General features: G+C 44.8%; 1 protein-coding gene and 1 long non-coding RNA gene across 5 annotated transcripts in view; one reads left to right on the top strand and one right to left on the bottom strand.

The window, feature by feature from the left end:
- Positions 1–22,641, bottom strand: part of LOC142803593 (uncharacterized) — a 149,654-nt gene that overhangs the window by 43,197 nt on the left and 83,816 nt on the right. The gene's annotated exons all lie outside the window — the stretch shown is intronic.
- LOC119182182 (high affinity nerve growth factor receptor) overlaps positions 1–22,641 on the top strand; it is a 152,837-nt gene that overhangs the window by 75,646 nt on the left and 54,550 nt on the right. For all 4 annotated transcript variants that reach the window (XM_037433274.2, XM_075888893.1, XM_037433271.2 and 1 more), the window contains exon 2: positions 20,648–20,722. In XM_037433274.2, coding sequence (XP_037289171.1) covers positions 20,648–20,722 — 75 coding nt within the window. The remainder of the gene's footprint in view (positions 1–20,647; positions 20,723–22,641) is intronic.

Below are 22,641 nucleotides of genomic sequence, written 5' to 3'. Positions count from 1 at the left end.
TTTCTCAGTGAATTCTATTGATTCCCCAGAAAGATTTCAGCCCCTCACGTGGCTTTGCAATGCTTCCAGGACCTGTCCCCCTTTGACCAAACGACGATGCCACGTAATGACCTGATCATGTGGCCTGACACATGTCCCTTACGTATGTTATCACGAAAACTGTTATGAGATCACAAGAAGAGCCGATTTTGACGCCGTAGTTGCCCGCTATTCATGCCGCTGCCGGCGGTGTCCGTAAAAGCTCTAACGCGAAACAATAAAGAAAAAGGAAGTGAGAAACAATATTCTAAGAACGGGAGGAATTATATACAACCCGGGAACCCTGCATGGGTGTCGAGTACCCTACCACAGAACAACGCTGGTCCTTGAAACTCATTCGCAAAGACGCCCTCTACTGATGTCACGCCGAGCAAGCAATCGTGTTAAGATATGTGATGTCGCGTCGCATTAGAGTAAAATAACAACCAGGCGTCACGCAATGCGAATTGCACAACGAGTAGGTCGTTGATTGCTTCCAACACATAACAAAATGCTCAGCCATAATTATTCAGAGTCATCAGCATCAGCACAAAGAAATAACACATAATGGCTCATAGATATGCAGCGCTTACCACGTATGCGCCTACACATCCACACGTGTTTCCCTACCTGTTTCCCATAGCACGTGCTTCCCTATTTGATGAAACTTATGGCGATTTATGGAGTGATGGGTGCTTTGCATGTGTACTTGTATTTGTTTTTCTTAGAGAGTTTATAGTAAGGCGCTTCTTCGAGCTTTCACTCTGACTGTGCTGCATGTTCCGCGCAGGCTTAGAGATTTTCGCATCACTCGCGTCGACACTGACGCTCAATATGCACGTTTGATGAGGCGTCTAAGGTTTTTACATGAAATAAGAAATTTCCATAGAAGCTTTACAACCACTCGGTGCCTACTTCGTAATCACGCACAATTGTAATCGCACTTCCTGGAATCTGCAAATGCAAAAAAAGTATGCAACTTTTTCAAATTAATTTCGCATTCTTGCAAAATCCCTTACATTTCCACCAAAAATTATCCCCCTGCGCTAATATAAAGAACTTCGCATCACTTTTGTTTGTTTCTGGCAGCCATGCTTGCCGCATTTCAAACGTAGGTTTCACACCCCGTGTTCTCTACTTGTGTTTGCTTTTCCTGATGGGCTGAAGTCTCAGCTGCAGGAGAAACGGGTGTGGTGGGTGATGTGAGCGGGTAGTGATACTCGGAACGCCAGAGATAACACGAAGCTTCGAGACTCCAGATAACGTGGATGATGACAGGATTTTTTTTTCCTTCAGCAAGGGCATTTCGGAAATTACATCTGTCACAACGCAGGCGATTCAGCGAGTTCATTAAACGGCGTTGAAGCGTCACCACTGTAATGGCACGGATTTAGAAAAAAGGAACGTGAGGTACTTTAAGAAACGGTCAGCCCCTAAGGCGTCAAGGAAGCAATATGGAGGAGGAGAACAAGAAGAAGAGGAACTGATTAACGAGAATGTTCAGGCGAGTTGGTAGTTCATTGTCATAAAAATTTCAACAGCGCGGGAAAAACTCGAATAGAGGGAAAGATTTGACATGAACAAGCACCGTCCAAAGAAGACGAAGAAGAAGAAGGTTTTTATGGCAGTCTGATATACGAGCTCAAAAGCATATTACCTGTAGCCTTAATTCATTGTAATACGAATCGTTACCATTTCATTTTATTTTTTATTTTTCGATTTTCTAACACTTTCAAATGGCCTTTCAAATTTTCAACTACTCATTCTTGGCCAATCACCCGGAGTTGGTACATGCAATTGTTTCTTTTTTGAAGGAAAAACAAGAACAATATTAAGAAGAAAATGTACTGATTCGTGATTCGGTTAATATAGCTAAGCAACCTGATTCTGTAAAATTGTTAACCACAATATTTTTCCAAATCAAGCCTGTTGTATTACGGCATTTTTAATTTGTCTTTAAGAGAGATACTCTGCGATGTGGTTATTGCAAGGAACGCCTCGCAATCGGATGAAAAATCTAGTGTCAGAATATTTTCCCCTGAACTCGACTGGTAATTTTTCTCACAATTCATCTTAATTCCTTCCCATCTTTCTTGCTGAATTTATGGCAATAGTATTAGCTTAACGCAAGATAAGTACCTCCATTCCAGTTGCGGCAATTTTCATTGACTCATGCTCCGTGCTATTCTCTTTCCAAATCCAGAGAGGCGCGTGTAGTGAAACTTTTTAAAATATTAGGTCCTTCTCATTTTAAGTGTATTCCTTTAACTTGGGCACCTTACCAGAAAGATCTATTTTACAAAAAAATGGCTGATTCTCTGGCAAAACTATCACTCTCCGCACGGCTAACTAGTTTGCTCCTTAACAGCACACATTACGGTGGCACGACTTGGCACACATACAATCAGGCAAAGTTTATCAAACCCAGCACAGGCTACTTCTGCGGAGTACAAACACCTTTGATTTTTGGACGAAGTGATTTGTGTATTAAGGGTAATGGAAGTCGCTATCACAAAAACTTCGTTGTCGCGTTACCTCCCTCAATATTTACCTTTTTATAGATGAGGTTTAGTCAATTCCCCTGTGTGCCTTTTCTATAATCAGGACGAAATTATTGGTTCTTTTCTGATATCTTGTCGTCGATTCAATGCATTCAGGAAGAGCATGCTAGTACAACCTCTGCGAAAACTAGGTCTGGAACTATCAAGACATGTTGGTCTTTCTTTTGAGGCCGCTACTCTGGGGTACATACACAGGGTCGTTGTTTGTTTTGTTTTTTCCCGTTCAGGACTATATCACTGCGACTAAAAGAATATCTTGCTGAATTCTACACGCACTGTATATTTCAGTACTAGTAATTAATACTCCAAGAGAGTAAATGATTGAATAGTGAACCAAAGAACTACATATCACACAAAATATGGGAAGGATTCACCATCTCCTTCACCAGTCCCCTCCAATAGGTGTAAGTCATGTGCGAAGGTCAAGGAAAAGAAGAATAAAATAAATGGCAGAAGACACCCGTCACAAGTACATACTTATCATACTTTATTTCTTCATTATTCCTTTCAAGTACTCTTGCTCCAATTTTTCATTACTTTTATTTTTAATATTTTTCTATAACAATATATAAAATATTGTCAGCACAGATAATCTTTTCAATTACCTAAAAAATGCATGTATTCCTCGAACATGAATTCCGTCTAAATGATGAAGGTCATAACTGTCGAACCAGAACACGCTATTAAAACGCAGGAGGCATCGGATGCTCAGGTTGTCGAGGCGCGCGTAGGTGGGAAGTGGAATTTATGTCGCGCCTATGCATGCATGGGACAGCTCATAGGCTTGTACCTTATGCTCTGTACATAACGACTGTCAAGTACGTGAATTCACGCTGGGTCCCATTGGCGTGTATGATGCGATAGTAACGAGAAAAGTGTGGCTCGAGACGAATTTCGGAGCAATCACTAGCTCAGTTTTTGCGAACACTGTCAGTGTACACAGTTACCTATTCTGGACAGACGGATGGATGAACGGATGGACGGATGGATGGACGGATATATGGATGGACGGATGGATGTATGGATGGATGGATAGATAGACGGACGGACTTTATTAGTTCTTTCGGAATGCGCTTTAGCACGTTGCGGGACGCTCCCACGTCGGAACGGAAAGATCGGGTTTCTCTGCTGCGTCGCGTGCCCGTTGGACTGCCCTTACCTGTTTTTCGAGTTCGGAGCTGGCACCTTCAGGGCATGTGTTCTAAATTAGCTATATCATTACAGAAGGAACATGTATTAGTAGGCTGTATTTCGGTATGAATCATGTGCAATAGCGTGGCGTTAGGGTACACCCTGACCTGAAGAAACCTGAGTGTCAGAGCCTGAGGTCTTTTTAGTTTATTGTGTGGTGGTGTTGTTTCTGCGCAAGTTAAAAATGTTTTACCAGTTCGTTATACCAGATGGGAGGGCCCCGGTTTTCCAAAATATCAGCGCCGCACCCATCAGTAGCTACGCTGTTTATGGTGCATTCAGACGATGGACCAAATCCGGATTTCTCGTGGACGCGGACGGGTAATCCGCGGATGATCCGCCTGCAGGCGTATCCACACGACGGACGGTGTCCTAGGAGAAAACAGCCGGATTACCCTCGACAGCAGGTTCGGCGCTCACCTGCGCGCGCTGAAAGCAGACCGGTTTGAGAGTATTCAACATGGATGCCCGCAAGAAGCGACGCTTGACTGCGATGTCTGTCGCGTTGTGACAAATGAACGAGGAGTGTTATTCTTTCAAGAGAAAAGGGAGTTGCTGGCAGAATGTTCTTTCAACTACATTGTTACCTACTTGTAGAACTGCTGAACGCGTCTCCCATCCTTTTTTTTTTCTTTAGAAGCGGCACGTCGCCGGTTGCAGAAGTTAGAATATTTCACCCTCATCACTTCTAAGAATCTCGCGCGTCAAACGACGGCGGTGACATTTCCCGAACCGCTAAAAGTGATTTCTGCGTCATTAATCACCTGAGAACAAAGCCCCCGGAAGCTAAGTAAGCCATGCTCAAGCGTAGATGATGCCGACTAGTCATGCAGCTATCCGCCAGCCATGGAGGACATGCCGCGAGCAGACGAAAAGTGTACTGGTTGCCAGAAACCCCGAGCTATTCTGCTGAAGTATCGGCTTTCTCCCGCCAGAATCCCGATGTGAGAAACAGGTTGAGTTCATCCGTCCGCGAGCCGCGCGGACGAGTCGCGGACGAGGGGAATCGCTGATGTGAGGTCACGTGACGCGCCGTCCGTCCCGCCACATCCGGATTTGGTCCGTCGTCTGAATGCACCATTACTATAGTCCTCGCGCAGTTATGTGGGCTCAACCGTTGATATTGCGCGCGGCTTCCTCAATGCATCCAATGTGAGCTGGGAACCAAACGAGTGTGTGTGGCACCATCTCCTTGTCTCGAAGGATCCGCAAAGCCGGTTCCGATATTGTGCCCTTGGTAAATGCCTGACCCCCAATCTTGAGTCGCTTTAAATTGTGAACCTCTTGTTTAGCAGCAAGGCCAACTCCATCGCCACTTGCTCTGCTATTTCGGCCATCGCCGTCCGGTCCGTTATGGAGAGAGAGAGAGAGATGAACAACAAGAGAGAAGGCAGGGAGGTTAACCAGGCACATGCCTGGTTTGCTACCCTACGCTGTGGAAATGGGAAGGGGGATAATGATGAAAGAGAGAGGAAAGAAAAGAGAAAGAGAAAAAAGAGGATTGTCAGTCAATGGGCTGACGCGTTGGCTGCGGTGGCACTACACAAAAATTAAATGTGGTCACGTAGGCCTGTAGTCCTCAAAAAAGCACAAGACATTGTGAGTTTGTGATATTACTATCGCGCTTGATTCTCACGGCCGCCCAGATGTAATATTTTTAAAGAAAACTTATTCGACAGTCTACGTAGATAATCAATTGTTTGTTTGAATTTCATTCCCTGGGCAAACAATATTAAATCAGCTGCATTCAAGTATTCGTTCGTGCTAGTCGAGCACTTCCCATGATTTTGATAATTGTGACAAGTCCATGACCATCACGACATTATAGGATCCTCCTGCTGGACCCCAAATCCTTTGTCTATTTTTTCTTTTTTTGAAAATGGCGCCACGGAACGTCAGCAGTGACTTTGTACAGGTATTGTTGAGCAACACAGAATTTTCACACAGCGGACGCCGCGAACGTTTTTATACGCTGCTCCTCCGCGAAGAGTCAACGTTTTTTTTTTTTTTTTTTTGTGAGCTTTAACATGCACAGAGGAGCTCCTAAATAAGAAGGGAAAAGTCGGTGTGCGAGGACGACGCCTTCTGCGGTGGCGTTCGGTTGTCAACCTTCAAGGCGACGCCACCCGTCTGGTGGGAAATATGGTTCCCCAAAAAAGACCGCCTCCGCGACGTACGGAAAAAGGAAAAGAACCGTGCCGCAGTGCCTCCGAATGGAAGACCAGCGTCACAGCGTAAAACGGTATCCGTCGCCACAAAGACTTCGTACGGCGCTTAGCGCAGGGCTCTCAGACTCTCGTCACCTAGCGGGCCGCAGTTACAGGAGTCATAGAATAAGAATAGAATAAAGGCAGGGAAGTTAGCCATGCATGGCTGAGCCTGGTAAGCTACCCCGCACTGGGCAAGGGGAAAGGAATGATATAGAGAAGGAGAGAAATGTCACTCGTGCATATGACTAGGGCTCCGTGTTTTCGAACAATTTTTTTTTCTTTTTTGAAATCCCAAGGGTGCTTTTCCAGAGGTAATTTGTTTTGGAGGAATTCAGTGTTTACGGGAGTTATTTGCCGTAATCCTCCCATCCTACAAAATTCGGTGTTTAATTTGGCAGAATAAGCTGTTGCAATGCGTTCTGATAACTACATTTTGAAAGACGATGCCTAAGAAATTGTTGCTGATAATTCGATTTCTCAATCATCTCATTTTGTTTCACTTACTCTGCATTTACTCTGTTAATAAGGCTGTTGATGTCCACTTCCGTAAACTCACCAAGGCATATTTTTTGGGGGCGGGGAGGGGGGGAGGAGATAGTCCAGCTGCTTTTTAACTTTTCCTCCTAGCCCCGTTCACCTTCTTTGTGAAAAATAAGGTACTTATTATTACTATTGTTCTCTATACTCGCAAATCTCAGCTGATATTATATCTGAACACGAAAACGTGCGAACAAACTGAGCGTTGTTTAGATGTCTGGAAGGTCTGCACACGTAAACACATATACAAGCACAATCGTTGAATGCAAAATACCTTTATTTTTGCATTGCAACCTTAAAGCTTGTAGCAGACGCAAGCATACTTTACGATGAGACGCTGCCGCTGATGGCGGTACACTCAGTTCGATTTATGATTCATAGCTTCGAAAACGCCCTTTGAAAGTTGAAAGTGCTCCTATAAAATTGAAGCTTTCCGGATAAATCCGACTGGTCGAAAATTTTATCGGAGAGTGTTCATCACATTGTTTCGGGTTTATGCGAAAACACGGAGCCCTACATACGACGCGTAGCTGTTACCCGTTTGATACGGCGCTTCAGTCCGGCTTCCCGATGAGCCGGACAGGAGGAGGAGGTCGGAGCAGGGGAACAATAGACGGGGGGGGGGGGGGGCGAGTTTGAAGAAAGTGTCAGCTAGCGTTGCCGTTATAAAAAAAAAAGCTTTTCCTGAGTATCTTATATGATTGAATTCCGAAACGGATTTTACGTCAGTTTTCGAGAAACATGTCGACACTGATCTCGAGAATTTCTGAAATCTGTAAATATGAAAGCCGATTGAGAAATGTGGACTTATCGTTCCATTGTTTTGTATCAACGCATGGTGATCAGATGGGTTGGCGCAATGCTGGAATCATCAGCGGAGCTAGTGTTAGAACTGGCCAAGTTTATTAATGCCAAGCTCTTGCTAGAGATGCTAAGTTTTCACTAATATGCGGACTGGTATACGTGTGTACCGGACCCATGGAATAATGGCTTATTCCCCGAGCAAATCTGTCTCTCAACGTTCCGCGAAAAGAGCGATGCAACTTGTTTTTGCGCGACTCTTACATAGAGTGACGTCTGAAGTTGGCTTAATTTCAAGACTCGGTAGATTATAAACGTATTTGTTACGGAACAATTAAGTGAAACTCCTTGAATTCCTCATGGAAGTGTGTGGTATTGCGACGTATTTCCCCTTTCACCCTTCTATTTCTTTGCTGATGTTACGGGGATTAGCTTGCACGGGTGTTACTGTCTTTCAGCCCAATATAAATGCAGCTGGCGATCAAACCCGTGACTCTGGAGTTAACGAGCGCTACACAGCCACTTAAGCTCCCACAGCGGGTAACTCTGTCTCTTTTTTTTTTTTTTTACAGCGAAAGCTGTTATTAGATCACTTTTCGAGTCACGCGCAGGTCATGTTGTCCACCGCCGGTGTCCGTAACCACATCGCGCGAAATTAGAAAAAACCTAGCACCAATGGCACAGCGTGGCTTGAACCCGGGTCCACTGGGCACCAGCCCAATATTCTAGCACTGAGTTACACCGGTGCTGGTGGATTCTTGTCATACTTGCCTTTGGCAGGCTTGACGTCGGGAAAGCAATCGCGTTGATACGGCTTATAAAGCGTTTTACAACAGCGAAAGAACAACCAGTCGTCGCACAATGTGATTAGCGTAACGAGTGGTCCGTACAATGCTCCAACCCACTACAAAATCTTGTTCTTGTTTCCCTATTTACAGTGGCGCATACCCACTTCAGCCTTAATTCCTCATCGTCGTCAGCCACTGCATGGGCAATTTGCACAAAATTCCTTGAAAGTATTTACCGGATACCACGCTTCTCCGAAGAATGATGAAAAATAGCATAGCAAATGACGGCCTAGTACTCCAAAGTTAATTATTAATGCCCTACTGGGTACCAAGCAAGTGTGCTTGCAGTAATCACCCAATGAGTGTTTTGAAAAGGCTCTGAAAGGCCGCTTTTCTAGCTTTCGCTGTGACTGTGCTGCGCCTACCGCACAGGCCTGGTTTTTTTTTTTTTTTTCGTAACTCTGTCTGAAATTCTGTCATTTCGCACCGTTATGTTCACCTCCTATCACCGAAGTAATCCTAACCTCCACTGAGAGAGTTTGTAACATAGGACGCGCACCTTTCGCGCCGCTTTAAAAAGTTATCAGCATTCCTCTCTCGACTGCCGACGATTCTCACAGTTACGTGCCCTGCATTTCACAGACATTCAGCAATATAAAGGCCCTCTTATTCTAAATATTGACATCATAGCGTTAAACTGCTGCTTCAATGGCCGATGTCGACATTGTTGGTTGTGAACAAGTAATTAGGATTGTCAGTGAGACAATACTCGTGATAACTGAAAATTAGTAGATAATAGAAATGCTTGGTTGTGGTTGGAATCGAACCTAGGCCGTCTGCCAGGCATGCTGATGTTTCTACCATGGAGCCACGCGAGTGGTTGGAACTACTCCGTAAAGAAACGCTATAATTATGCCATGTAGCGGGGGAACTTCCTTGACGCATATAATATTGCGTGTAAGCATTGCAAGATGGCACCAGGTGTGAATACAAGCAGATTGCGCAACGAGTGGCTGGTTTAAAGCTTCCTGTCCGTTAAAATGTGTGTAGCTGCGCTGGTGTGCGTATCAGCTTACAGACGACTATATATACTTCGCCAATCAGAAAAATAAACAATTGTGGCGTAGTGGGCGCCTATAGCAACCGCACACCTAGTAGACAATGATGGATACTTTTATATGACTAATGTTGCGAACAAAAACACTGCTTTTCTCACGGCACGGTTAACGGAGATCCGCACGGGACCCGAAAATGCAATCGCGTTTTACTCACAAAGGGGAAGCTCAAGCATCATTAAAATTTTTTTGCACGTTGTGTCAAGATTAATTAGCACATGGCGCATGAAGTGACAGTCAGTCATTCAGTCAACAAACTTGATTCAGGTTCCAAGGAACTACAGAGACGTAATTGCGGGCCGAGCCCACATTGGTGCCAGAATATCATGGTCTTCAACTCGTTCGCGGGCATTTTGGGCAGCCCTTATAAGTGTGCCTAGAAATCGCCGCTTTTGAGGGCTTCCTCTCAGTCCCCTTGTTTGTTAAAAAAAATGTGGGCGGTAGCGCAGAACATCGCCAGAACATGTGGCAGCGAGCAATACTATTCATGACACTCAGGCTAGTGTGGGTGGATGTCCAAAGCAAAGTGGCTAAACTTTTCGCTCGATGGTAAACATCCTCTTCGTAACATTCTGAATGAAATGTATTATGGTCTATTGAGGCTTGGGTGTGGGAGCTGGAGTTCCCCGTTTCCAAGCTAATAGCGTTTCACATGACAATCAGCAAATGACATCAGGATGGGGGTGCGATTGAACTCTTTCGAAATTTTGAAATTTCACACACTTATGTGTACACAAACACATACAAACGTACGCACGAGCATACATAAATTATAGTGGACTCCTACTGCCCTCCGTGAAAACATTCTGCCTTCACTCGTATTAATAAGCATAAATATCGTGCACCTTGATGGTGTTCCCCCTGCACTGCGTCATTGAACTCAGTGCAGGAGGCAGAAAGAAACGAGTGGATAGACAGGGAGGATAACCAGTTTCCATAGACCGGCTGTCTACCCTGAGCTGGGTAATGAGCAAAGGCGAGTAAAAGATGACAGAAAAGAGAAGTTGCATGAAAGAGAGAGAGAGAGAGAGAGAGAGAGATGTAGTGACACTTCCAAGAAGTGAACAGCTATTCCGGCTTCATATTCTGCTCACGAAAAGCACATTTTTACCATAATCCCCCCGTATATTTGGATTCCCAGTGAAGCGTTGCGAGCTTAATGGCTTTTTTTTTTTTTCACTCGATAAATAGGTGTCATGAAAAGCTTCGCAGAAACAACATGCGTCGTACGTCCCCTTTAGCATCGCAAATTGTAAACAGCACCACGAACACAAGAGTGAACGTATCTCTTCCCGAGAAACCGTTAAAAAGCGTTCGGACGCCGTGTTTGTGCGCTTCAGGGTCGTGGTTCCCATCGCAGTTGATCCGCTGAGGTCATTGCGAGGCGTGTGAATAACGCAAGAGCGCGCCCCTACCGCAGAATGCGTTAGCGCCAGTTTTTTTTCCGTACAGTCGTCATTGCCGCTGTTAACGACCACCGCACCACCCCAGCACGAGAGTGACAAAAAAAAACACAGACAAACGTCATGAAGGGAAAAGAAAAAGACGCGCGAACTCCTTCCTTTTTCATTATCTGGGCAGCGTTGTCTTTTGCCGCGTGGTCGTTCGAGCTTTGCTGGATGGGCACGTGTCTTTCGCGATACCACACATTTTTTCCTAATGAGCCGGTGTCCCGCTTCAGTGTCCTGCCCTGCTGCACGATTTCGCGCAGCAGCATGCAGGTGTGTTTCGCTTATCAAGTGCATTGCGTTAAACAATAAATTGGTTTAGATTGATAAATTGTACGATCAAGGACGTTATATTGCCAATTTAGCACACCACATGGAGGATAATGTCAAGGTTAAAGCTTGATTTTTTTTCTTATTTCGTGCCGAAACAGCCGTTCGTCTCACTACGTAGTTCGAAGCGTGTTTTGGCAACGTTGGCCCAACGAAATTTCCTGAAACTTGGTATGTTAGGTTTACTACCCTCTCAAGTGAAAACGCACTTCGTTTTTGCAGATTGAAAGCTTACACTCTATGACGTCACGACCTTTGGTGCAGCAATCGCTAAGCTGTGCCATCACCCGCATTTTATTTTTACCCGTTTTCTCGATTACCAAGCCTCTTATAGCGCCAAGAGAGGGTGTTTTGGAATTGTGAATGAGTGATTTACTAATATGAGAACAATCTTTGTTTCGTCTAGTGCCTGTAAAGGGAATAGTTTAAGAGTGGAATCAGTTTATTTATTTATTTATTTATTTATTTATTTATTTATTTATTTATTTATTTATTTATTTATTTATTTATTTATTTAGCCGAAATGGTTGAAGCCCATGTGCTGTGTACGATGTCAGCACACGTTAAAGAACACCAGGTGGTCAAAATTTCTGGAACCCTCCACTACGGCGTCTCTCATTATTATATTTAGGTTTTGGAACGTAAAACCCCACATTTTAAATGTAATTATTATTCTTTTTTTTTCTTTTTGTTCCCTTTTCTTTATTTATTTTCTTCTTTCTTTCTTTCTTTCTGTCTTCCCATTCCACTATAGGGTGTGTTCCTGTTAGAGCTACATTCATCCGCGGCTGTATTTAACTGCGCTTAAGCACAACTTCTTGCGGTGGTCTAGTGGCTAAGGTACTCGGCTGCTGACCCGCAGGTCGCGGGTTCGATTCCCGGCTGCGGCGGCTGCATTTCCGATGGAGGCGGAAATGTTGTAGGCCCGTGTGCTCAGATTTGGGCGCACGTTAAAGAACCCCAGGTGGTCAAAATTTCCGGAGACCTCCACTACGGCGTCTCTCATAATCATATGGTGGTTTTGGGACGTTAAACCCCACAAATCAATCAATTAAGCACAACTTCTTGCAAAATAAATACCCTCTCCTTTTTTTTCCTTTCCCTACAACAAGCGCATGTTGACCCTCTCCCACCACGGTATCGCTTTTTTTCTGCTCCAGTGGCGCCACTTAGTATGCATGCGTCGAGCAACATGCCGAGGTCGCTTGTTGTTCACGGTTAACTGAATGCTACCGCCAAAAGGTGCGCGCGTGCGCAGACACCAAGCATTTGGGTCAAAAGAGGATGAGAGAGGAGGAGGGACAGATCGCGGAAGTGCAACACTGATGCTATGATTGCCGGGCCAAAGCTCGGAACGGTGAAAAGAAAGATACGTGCCGCTATAGAAAACGAGAAAGATGCGCGCCGCACAACAAATGCACTCGCATTCGTCATCAACTTTGAAAAGCTGTAACATAGCGAGATTGTGAAAGGGGTGCAAAAATGACGATTTGATTGATTTGTGGGGTTTAACGTTCCAAAGCCACAATATTATTATGAGAGACGCCGTAGTGGAAGGCTCCGGAAATTTCGACCACCTGGGGTTCTTTAACGTGCACCCAAATCTGAGCACACGGGCCTGCAACATTTCCGCCTTTATCGGAAATGCAGCCACCGCCGCCGGGATTCGATCCCGCGACCTGCGGGTCAGCAGCCGAGTACGTTAGCTACTAGACCACCGCGGCGGGGCAAAGGGATGCAAAACTCTCCTAATTAGAAAAGGAACAGAAGTTCCTTGCTGCTGCAGATCGATGTAACCAGCTTTACGAGTGCAAATAACTGCTCAGCGCGGCTTGGATCCCAGCGACGTGGCCAGCCTCCTTTATTATAACTGTTTCGTATACCATTTATTTATTTATTTATTTATTTATTTATTTATTTATTTATTTATTTATTTATTTATTTATTTATTTATCGCAATGACGAAAATGCGTCCAGGGTGTCTGCAGACAATACTGCAATAATGCAGACACCTTAGGTGGATTTTAGCCGTCAGCGTAGGCGCAGCCGTGATGTTCCGTCAGCGCTCACTTGAGTTACTCCACGTCGTAAGCTGAAGGAGTGAGCTGCCCGCTTAACTTCGTACAACTTTTCAATTTGTTGCTACCGCATTATTTGCTGCATGTCCATCGCACAGCTTTGGCTGTCTTCTTTTAATAATTTCTTTCTTCCGTCTATCTCAAGCAGGTAACGAACCTAAATTTCGTCGTTGTTGTCATCATCATAAACTTCGTCCTTGTCCTCCACATCATCATCATCGTTATTATCATCATCGCCGTCGTCGTAATCATAATTATTATCGATGTCCACTGAACTATGGAAGCTTCTCCCAGTGAAGCCCGTTTTCCCTGTCTTGCACGTGCCAATTCCGGCGAATCAGATCACTTCATCACCTCACATAACCCTCTGCCGTCCCAGGCTGCGTGTCTTATCTCTTGCTATTCATTCCGTTGCTCTAACTGAGTACCAGGTTATCTGTAGACCGCCAACGCCTTTTTTTTTCTGTTTAATGAGGGCTAGAATATCGGCTACTCCTCTTTGTTCTCAGATGCAATCTATTTTCTTCTTATATTTATTTATCCAAAACTTCAGGGGAAGTTCAGAGGAAGAAGTTCTGGGGAAGCTAAAAGCTTGAAGATGGAAGTTTGAACACGAGATGCGGGTGAAGCCGATGTTTCAAGGCGTCAAGTTGCAGCCTTGAAGAAGACCCTTGTCGAAATGTTGACTCCAGTAACAGCGTCGACGAATTTTCTTCGTCTCTAATTCTATTACGCCCAGAATTTCCCGCGCACAATGTATAGTACTTACATGAATAATTGATTCGGAAATAATAGAAATAATCTAGATAATATATACAGTGCTGTCGTATTCAACAAAGTCCGACGTATTCTACTAGAGCTTCACAGCCTGCGACGAGTTCAAGTTGCCAGCTGCTCTCAGACCGGCGTCTTTTATACTGCATTCACACATTGCAACCAACACAATCAAATTCTTGTTGCCTAGAATGGCATCGTGACAGCTGTTACCTATTCATGTCGTCAATGTGAGCTCCTTCCAAGACGAGTGATTGACAAGTACTTCGCTACACGACGGTATGACGATAGAAAGGAAGCATTTGCTGGGCTTCTTGCTTTGTACATTGCGAAGACGTGGAGATACGCCAGAAATTCTGTGACGTAATATTCTACGTTTACCTCGAGAGATCCGATCCGGTCCCATATCTGACCACCACCCTCCCTCGGTTTAGGGCTCGAACAAAGGTTCCGTGTATATAGACCAGCTGCCCCACGTAGGAAACCAATCTTCCAGCACTCGACGAACAGTTTTATTGAATCGCCGGTGAACGTATATTGCCGTTTACGAAACAGGCGCTAGGGAAGCAGACGACTGGAGACGAGCTTTTAGCAGCCTTTTGCAACGCCTTGGTCAACCATGACGCCTTACAGACGCTATCACCTCACACGTAATTCCACTCCTAACGTTTTTATCAGTAAAGAGAATGGCCGAATCCAATGATATATGATAATGATCCCATCTCGAAGACGACACCTGTTGCGCAAGCACCGGATATATTCCGGTATAGCACAGATAGTTCAGGTAGAACTTCGCAACACCAGACTACGCCACTTGAAAGGTTGTTAACGCCTACGTATCCGCCATTTCGTAATTTTGTACACTTACACGAACGAGCTAAAACCACGTATACTGAGTGATGCATGGCGCAACCACAAGTGAGCTCAAAGGTGAGGACCTTTCTTGAAGTTGGTATGAACAGGACTTGCATTAGCCGAACAACAAACAAGCCTGTTATAAAAACCTCTCTCAGTGTGCCCAAAAAATTATTGAATACCAGAACGTAGGCTTCTGTCGCTATTGTAAATCTGTTGTTGCTTGGCAACAGCGTCACATGATCAAGATATTTTTTTATTTATTTATAAATACTGCAATCCCTGATAGGCATCTTAACAGGTGAGTTACACTGCATAAAAAGAATACATGGTTTACAACAACTGTACAATTCAACACAGATGAAATGGCTCTTCTTCTCGGGTACAAAAATTTGTTACAAAAACGGAGGGTTGGTATACAATGCTAATTAAGGTGGGACTCAAACAAACTTAGAGAAGGCTGTAGAACTTGTGAATTCTGAAGTTTATTCCAATCGGAAATATTTCTGGGAAAGAAGGAACACTTATAACAGTTAGTACGTGTGCGATGGGGGGTGACGGTTAGTTGGTGTCTTTGTCTGGTCGCGTACCCAGATGAAAATACCCAGCTCACCCAGTTCACTTTGGTGCACTCCAAGGAAAAAAAAAGGTGTTCTATGACTCTTCTTCGCTGGTTGGTTCAGCATATGTTATACCTTAGTTCTACATGTTTGCTAGAGAATCGTACATGTGAAAACCACAAGTGGCTCTGACGTGTAAACTATCTTTATAAAGGCGGGCTCACTCTGTTTAAAGAGTCGCGTTAACTCTTTTTTGGAAAGCCGTGCGTCCAACGTGTTTCCTAAAGAGAGTCAAGGTGAGTCTCTAAAGATAGGTATACAGGTGAGAGTCACATGTGTAGCAAAGAAGAAGTCAGCAGACATCTTGTTTTCTTGGAGTGTAGACCCATGCATGTTGCGACGTTGTTCCGTAAACAGTGCGGTTACGGAAGGACGAGAACCTTCACAACACCACAATAGTTTTGGCGATTATTCTGCAACATTCTTATGACTGAAACATATCTAAAATTTTATTGATATATAGTTTTGGAGACATTACTTGCCAAAACAATGACGTTATCATGAAGTAAGCCACTGGCGGACACGAATAACTGAGCCTTTTAGGGATCTTTATTATGAACCTGAATTAAGGTATTTATTTCCCGCGTTTTCCTTATTGCTTTTCGCCTCCGTAGAAATGCGTCCGCCGAGGTTAGCGATGCTGTGCCTCAGCCCTTGAAAAAAAGCCGCATTTGAAGCACTTTTGAGCGCTCGTCAAACGGTTTGCCAGGCAGCTTCTCTTGCGCCAGTGATCGCCACTGACCCGTAATGGAGGGGGGGGGGGGGGTCTAAACCAGCTGTACAGGCGAGACGCGTTTCATAGCCCATGATGACACACGTGACGTTACCCCCCCCCACCCACTCTTTTCGAGCGGCCATTACCTGAAGAGCACTCGGCGCTGCGCTCTCCAACCTGCCCGCTTCATTTTGCGCCACTCAACGCCTCGTTCATATCGCTAGTGCGCCAATATATACGACAGTGTGAGAGCAGCTGGCCCGTTCATATGGCGACCACGGCAACAGCCCAGCGTTGTTCGCTGCGAGGCAACGACGACGCCGTCCCGTCCGTTGACTGACGCGTCGATTACTGCTTGCTGCCGCCATTCCGCAATGTTACGACTGCGGCTAAACTGCGCAGAACGTCGCCAAAAAAAAAAACCGCAGAAAGCGTGAACGCCTTGTGGTGAAAAGCTGCTCGAGAGTCGACTATTGTCCTTGCGATGTTAAAGTTAGGAGCCCGTTTTACGGGCCACCGAAACACTTTTTGAGCCGGCGCTGAAGTAAACACTCACAGTGGACGCAGTAAAACGTTTCAGTCGCGCAGCGCTGACCTTGTGCGGAATAGGCGTCACGCATAGGCTGTAGCAGAGTCCTTTAATACCGTTGCATTGAAGGACTCTGGCTGTAGTTTGGTCACAGGGTTAACTCTAAATGATATATCGTACACCACTGGTTCGCTCTCTGTCTGTCTGTCTGTCTGTCTGTCTGTCTGTCTGTCTGTCTGTCTGTCTCTCTCTCTCTCTGTGTGTGTGCGGGTGTGCGTGCGTGCGTGCGTGTGTGTGTATGTGTGTATGCATGTATGTATGTATGTGTGTATGCATGTATGTATGTGTGTATGCATGTATGTATGTGCGTATGTGTGCGCGCGTCTTGGGTGGGGACGTGCTTTCTTAATTTCAACCACGTTAGGTTTACCTTCGTTGTAGTTATCCTGCGCTATCCTTTAGCCTTATTGCTTCTCAGTCCAGGCTACCTTGATGTTATGGTGCTTGAATTTCCGTGATAAGGTGCATCTTTATTTAACCTACTCGGCGAATCAGACGCCCGTCTGGCGGACCCAGGCCATCGCTGAGGTTGTCATAGGGTTCCTGAATAGGGACCCTCCCCAGTTTTTTTTTTTTTTGCACTTCAAGAAATGTTTTTATGATCGTCATCGTCAAGGACCGCTGCGCAGATTCACTTGTCTTCCGAACGCACCCCTCCTCGACTCGGGAAATGAAGCCACATCACAATGATCAACATGCGCAGCAATACAAAACAAACATGGTTCTAACTTTGAGAATGAAGAAAAAATCATGGTAGACCAGATAGAGAGAGATTTAGAGAGAAAAGCCTGATAAGTTGCTAAGATAGTGGCTGGTTTGTTACACTACGTTGGGGGAAGAAATATCGTGCAAAACAAAAGAAAAATTGCGTGAAGTGCCATTTACCACTAATAAGTGGTTACACGTATAATCACACATGCCGTGACTACGCTCTATCGTGGTTACGATAGAGCGGTTACATGGTTACAAACTAACGAATAATATAGTCATTTCTTTCCAGTGGGTTATTTCTTGTTGTTGTCTATTACTTTCTTCCTTGTTGTTCACAGCCGCAGTAATCCGGATATAAGAGCAACGAAGAGAGCCTGCGGCCAAAAATAGATTGTATACTGATTGTATAACTGATAGTGATCACCCCTTGGCCTCGAAAGTGGTGGAGTTAAGCGTTGACTCCCTGATGACTGCACCAACACGTCCAGTCTAGTTGCATATCCGTCACCGATTCGAAGATAAGGCGTAGATGACGGGCTTGCTCAGCGCCCTCTCTCGTCGCCGTTAATATGTCCTCGGGCAGCGTCAGCTTCGTTCGCGAGCTCCAACAGGCCTGTCCAGTAACCAGGTTACGGAGAGTTCCACGGTCGCGAAATCTATTTGCTGTTTGAAAGGAAATCGGGGCACACTCGAAGGTCATCTGACAAGCGTTGCTGACGTGCTGCCCACGCGAGATTGTGGCGCATCGTATATCAATGTCACCGATGTCTCCATCTCGAGAGACGAATGGACCAAGAGTCGTAGCGCGTGTAGCCGAAGTCCTGTCTAGTACTCGTTGGTCTCGTATCTATGATCCCGTATAACCGAAGCTAGCTTCTTCTGAAACAACGTTTCCAATTTGACTGTGCGCAATGACTTGTCTGTTTTGTAGTGCCACTTTTTCATTGTGACTAAAAGAAATGAGTTTTTTGTTGTCATTACAAAAACACCACCAAGCTGCACACGACCTATTGTGATTGAGTTATGGGAATCCTCGCAAGGTGGCGGAAGGGTCATGAAAGCCATAATTTAAAACTGCCCGTTTTAAACGGTTATTTCGGAGAGAAAATATTCAAGTCGAAGAAGAATCCACCCTGGTCAGAGGATCGAACCCGGTACCAGCGCCTGCATGCTTCGAGTTGCTGATTTATTCGCCCTCGCACTACTAATTTCGAGCATCTCGGTTAGCTCAACTGGTAGACCGACCATCCAGGAAAAGCATTGTTCCCAGCTGCGATGCCTCCAGACGAGAACGAGTTTTTGCTCAACAATAATCTTTCCCTTGACAAAAGTCCGCATTGGTTTATTTGTATCTTCGTGCTAAAGATGCAATTGTCGTCGGTTATTCCTTCCATAAGCTGTACGCTATACTCTGAAACCGTTACGCCAGCTACTCCCGTCAATTGGCCGTGTAGCGTCTTTTACGTGGTATGGCTTGACTTAGATTCCACAGGCAAGTACTAAGTCAATGAGGGCTCGAAAGAAAGCCGGAAATTTACTGTAGTACTGTCTCTCTGACACACACACACACACACACACACACACACACACACACACACACACACACACACACACACACACACACACACACACACACACACACACACACACACACACACTTGCATTTGATTTAAATACCCCGTTTTTTTAATGTAGCTATATAGGCCCATCATAAAGCACTATTAACGTATATAGCGGAAACCTGCCTCCATCTATATATTTAACTGTGCATGCCATTTCGAAAACTGTCCAAATAAAAAAAAACAAGTAACGTGAAAAATCTCGCGACTTTTTCTTGGTCTAATCACGCGCATCGCTTAAATGCTAGCACGAGCATTCCACGCTTCATACTTGATCGATGGTCATTCCCTGCCTTCCGCGATTGAAAGTATATGACCTGGTAAAGCTTAACATGCTAAGGCGTATGACCCCGTTTGACGAGCGGCGTTGAGTTAGAACTGTTGATGCACTTTTAGAAATCCGCACGAGGTAGGCCACTAAGTACTTCCAGTTATGCTTTCAAGCTACTCCTTCCAACAACTTCCGGAATCGTGTATGAATTATATTGTAGTTCCGCAATTGAGTGAGCACCTCCTCTAAGGACCCTTCAGTTCCTGAAATATAAGCGGACCAGTAGTGACCGCTGCAGGGTAAAATAAATCACCCATCTTGCGTAACAAAGTGCATGCCACAGTTGTGGCTAACAGGTGACACAGATATACTAACAGCGAAGTTCAATACAAGATAAATGAGGCATAGCGCTTGTAATACATCTCACTTACCTAATTTATCATGCTTGCGAATGATTGAAACGGCCGGCAAAGCTTGTTTTCAGACGGATTTCATTTTACATGGGACCCTTCTTTATACACAGATTTCAGAGTTTGTGAGCATATTCGATTTCTGTTTATCTCTCACATTTCTTTTCTAAGCAATACACTACTCCATAAGATGCGAAAAACTCACAGACGTGAATGCGGCCTGCCTCGGTCTGAAAAAAAAAATAAACTAGCTTCAGGACACTAATAAAGTTTTCTGAATAAGCTAATTATGTAATAATAAATCAATATCCAATTGTTTAATTATACTAACTAATTTAACTGTTAGTCTAGCTGCGCTACTATACGTTACACGTGCTATCTAACATTGAAACAAGGAAGAAAATGTTTACAGTCAAGCCCGTCCACCTGCAGAAGACATCCCAGCTTGATACAGAGCCTACTTGTTACACAACTGTCAAATTTCATTGTAAGTGCACGTGCTATGCGAGTTGGCCGTCTAACGGAAATGAGCCTACGATCTGTATAGTTTAACAGCCATAGTTACAGCCACATACTCTATTCACATGTGACGGGTGTCTTTATCTGCGAGACATTCTCGGGTTATGGTGTGCCCTGATTCTACTTATAGCGCTATAAAGCCACTTGTATATTTCTGCAGCATGCGCGCCTGAATGAGATTGTTAGCGCTTCGCTTATGCACTTTCGTCTGTACAAGTTTGTTCTTCATTAACACAAAAGTGTTTCGTGTCGGTCTCCACGAAGAGCTAACTGGCGTCACTTCCTTCACGGAAATGACATTTATGCTGCTCCCTTAATTGATTGTCTATGCTGACTGTAAATAAACTTCCACTTTTGGCATCAGCTGCCGAGAAAGAATTATGCACTTTATTTAGCCCCATTATACGGCATGCTGGGGACGTGAGTTAGATTTCAATGTCCGATGCAGGAATTAACGTTCTTGCGTCTTCTTTCATTTGCATTGCAGAAGCATCGAGAACCAGATAAGCTTCGAAGAGCTCAACGAGACTCAGCTGCAGTGGTACCCTTCCTTGAAGACGCTGTGAGTAAAATGAACCACCTTCTCTAGTGACAAGCGCAAGTGTCTCGCTATTTGTGTTGTTCTGTTTTAGGGGGCCGCCATAATGAAGTCGGAAATTAAATAAGCTTACTTTTATTTCTTGTGTTTAAACAATATACTTACGTAATCTTGCAGATTAAACCTATATACAAGCTTTGATTTTATATTCGATAAAAATCACTAATACCCTGGCTTAGCACAACAAGTGTTGAAAAACATAGGCGTTATGTTCAAGGTGTATCAGACTGCGTTTGGGAAGCTTTGCGTCTGCTATGCATACAAACTGTTCCTAAGAGCCCCTTACACTTTTGGACGCGTGTTCACTAAGCCCACAGACTATACACCTGCAAACGATCAAAGCTGAGTCGTTTACAAATTACAATTCTGGGTTTGCGACGCAATTTACATCGCCGAAAATGCCAGGAAAAGATCAATGAGGCCGAAAGAACACACAGCGAACGTCGCTAAAGCCAACTATGAGACGAGCTTCAAGGCATAACACTATTGTTTCAAGCGTCCCAAGACAGAACACGGCTGGACGACGGGGCAAACCTTCGACTGAAGCAATGTGGTGACGGTGGCTCGGGAACAAAGATGGGGGAACAAAAAACTTACATCATCTCTCACTAAAGCGAACCATGTGGGGATGCGAAGCAGCGCTGGTGTTCACTTGTCTTTCCATTTGATTGTTGATTGATATGTGGGGTTTAACGTCCCAAAACCGCCATATGATTATGAAAGACGCCGTAGTGGAGGGCTCGAGAAATTTCGACCACCTATTGCTCTTCAACGTATACACCCAAATATGAGCACACAGGCCTACAGCATTTTCGCCTCCATCGAAAATGCAGCCGCCGCAGCCGGGATTTGATCCCGCAACCTGCGGGTCAGCCGCCGAGTTGTGTGTGGAGTTGTGTATATGTTGCGTACCGCTTATGTTACCCGCCTCTCTCCTATTCGTGTGTATTACTGTGTGTGTGGTGCAGAGAGAAAACCCAGCTCTGCTAGGAGAGTGCAATGGCGCGAGCGAGCGCGCAGCATTATATACGAGCGAACATCTGTGGCGGAGGGAGAAACGAAGCGGAGTCACCGCTCTGCCACCTCCTTTGCCCCATCTCCTCGCGATCACGTGAGGAGAGGGCCCTCGGCGACCGTCCGCTCTCCCACTGCGCATGCGCCAACTCGCCCCCTTCTCGCTAGCGCAGCAAGGATGGTCACGTCACACCGCCATAAGCAGCTTTACATCTGAAAACGCCCGGAATCGTGCTTCACTCGTCACGAAACATCGGTTTGCAAAAACAACCGCGGCCTCGTACTGCGGGTTTACAAGGACGTATCTGACTAGTAGTAGTGGACTGGGCGCACGCCGTCCATTTGTTACCTGCGTAGGTGACGGAATGTCCATGTTCTTTTGTTTTTATTACGTGTTGTGTCACGTGCGAGTGAATATTTTAGAATTATGTATTCACACAGCTTTCGGAACATTTCTGCATCACTAATACGGAAATATGAAAAAAAAAATTGAGAGGCAGATGGCATACACAGTGACACAAGGTGAGTTACTAACAAGTGACGTTTATAATCTGTAAAAGAAATGCCTCCCCCAAAGTAGGTGCGGAACATGCCCAAAAGTACAAACCACGATGCTGATTTTGTCGATACAAGTCACCACTGTTCAAAAATTCACTCTTTCTTGGTCAAGAACACAGCAGGGACGCTTACACATGTTTCGATTCTATAAGCATGAAAAGTTGTTTATTAATCGAAATATAATGCTTGCAAACGTGAGATAGAAACTTGAGATTACAGAAATAAATATGTGAATGAATCGTTGAATACAGTTTCTTTTTTATATAATTTGCTGTTATAACTTATAACTAGTAAGTGGGCACGCTCCGGAT

The sequence above is a fragment of the Rhipicephalus microplus genome, chromosome 3 (genome assembly GCF_043290135.1).
Source record: "Rhipicephalus microplus isolate Deutch F79 chromosome 3, USDA_Rmic, whole genome shotgun sequence".
In the NCBI taxonomy this organism is placed as follows: Eukaryota; Metazoa; Arthropoda; class Arachnida; order Ixodida; family Ixodidae; genus Rhipicephalus; species Rhipicephalus microplus.
The sequence above is the reverse complement of the archived record's forward strand: the minus strand, read 5'-3'. Positions and strand labels throughout refer to the sequence as shown.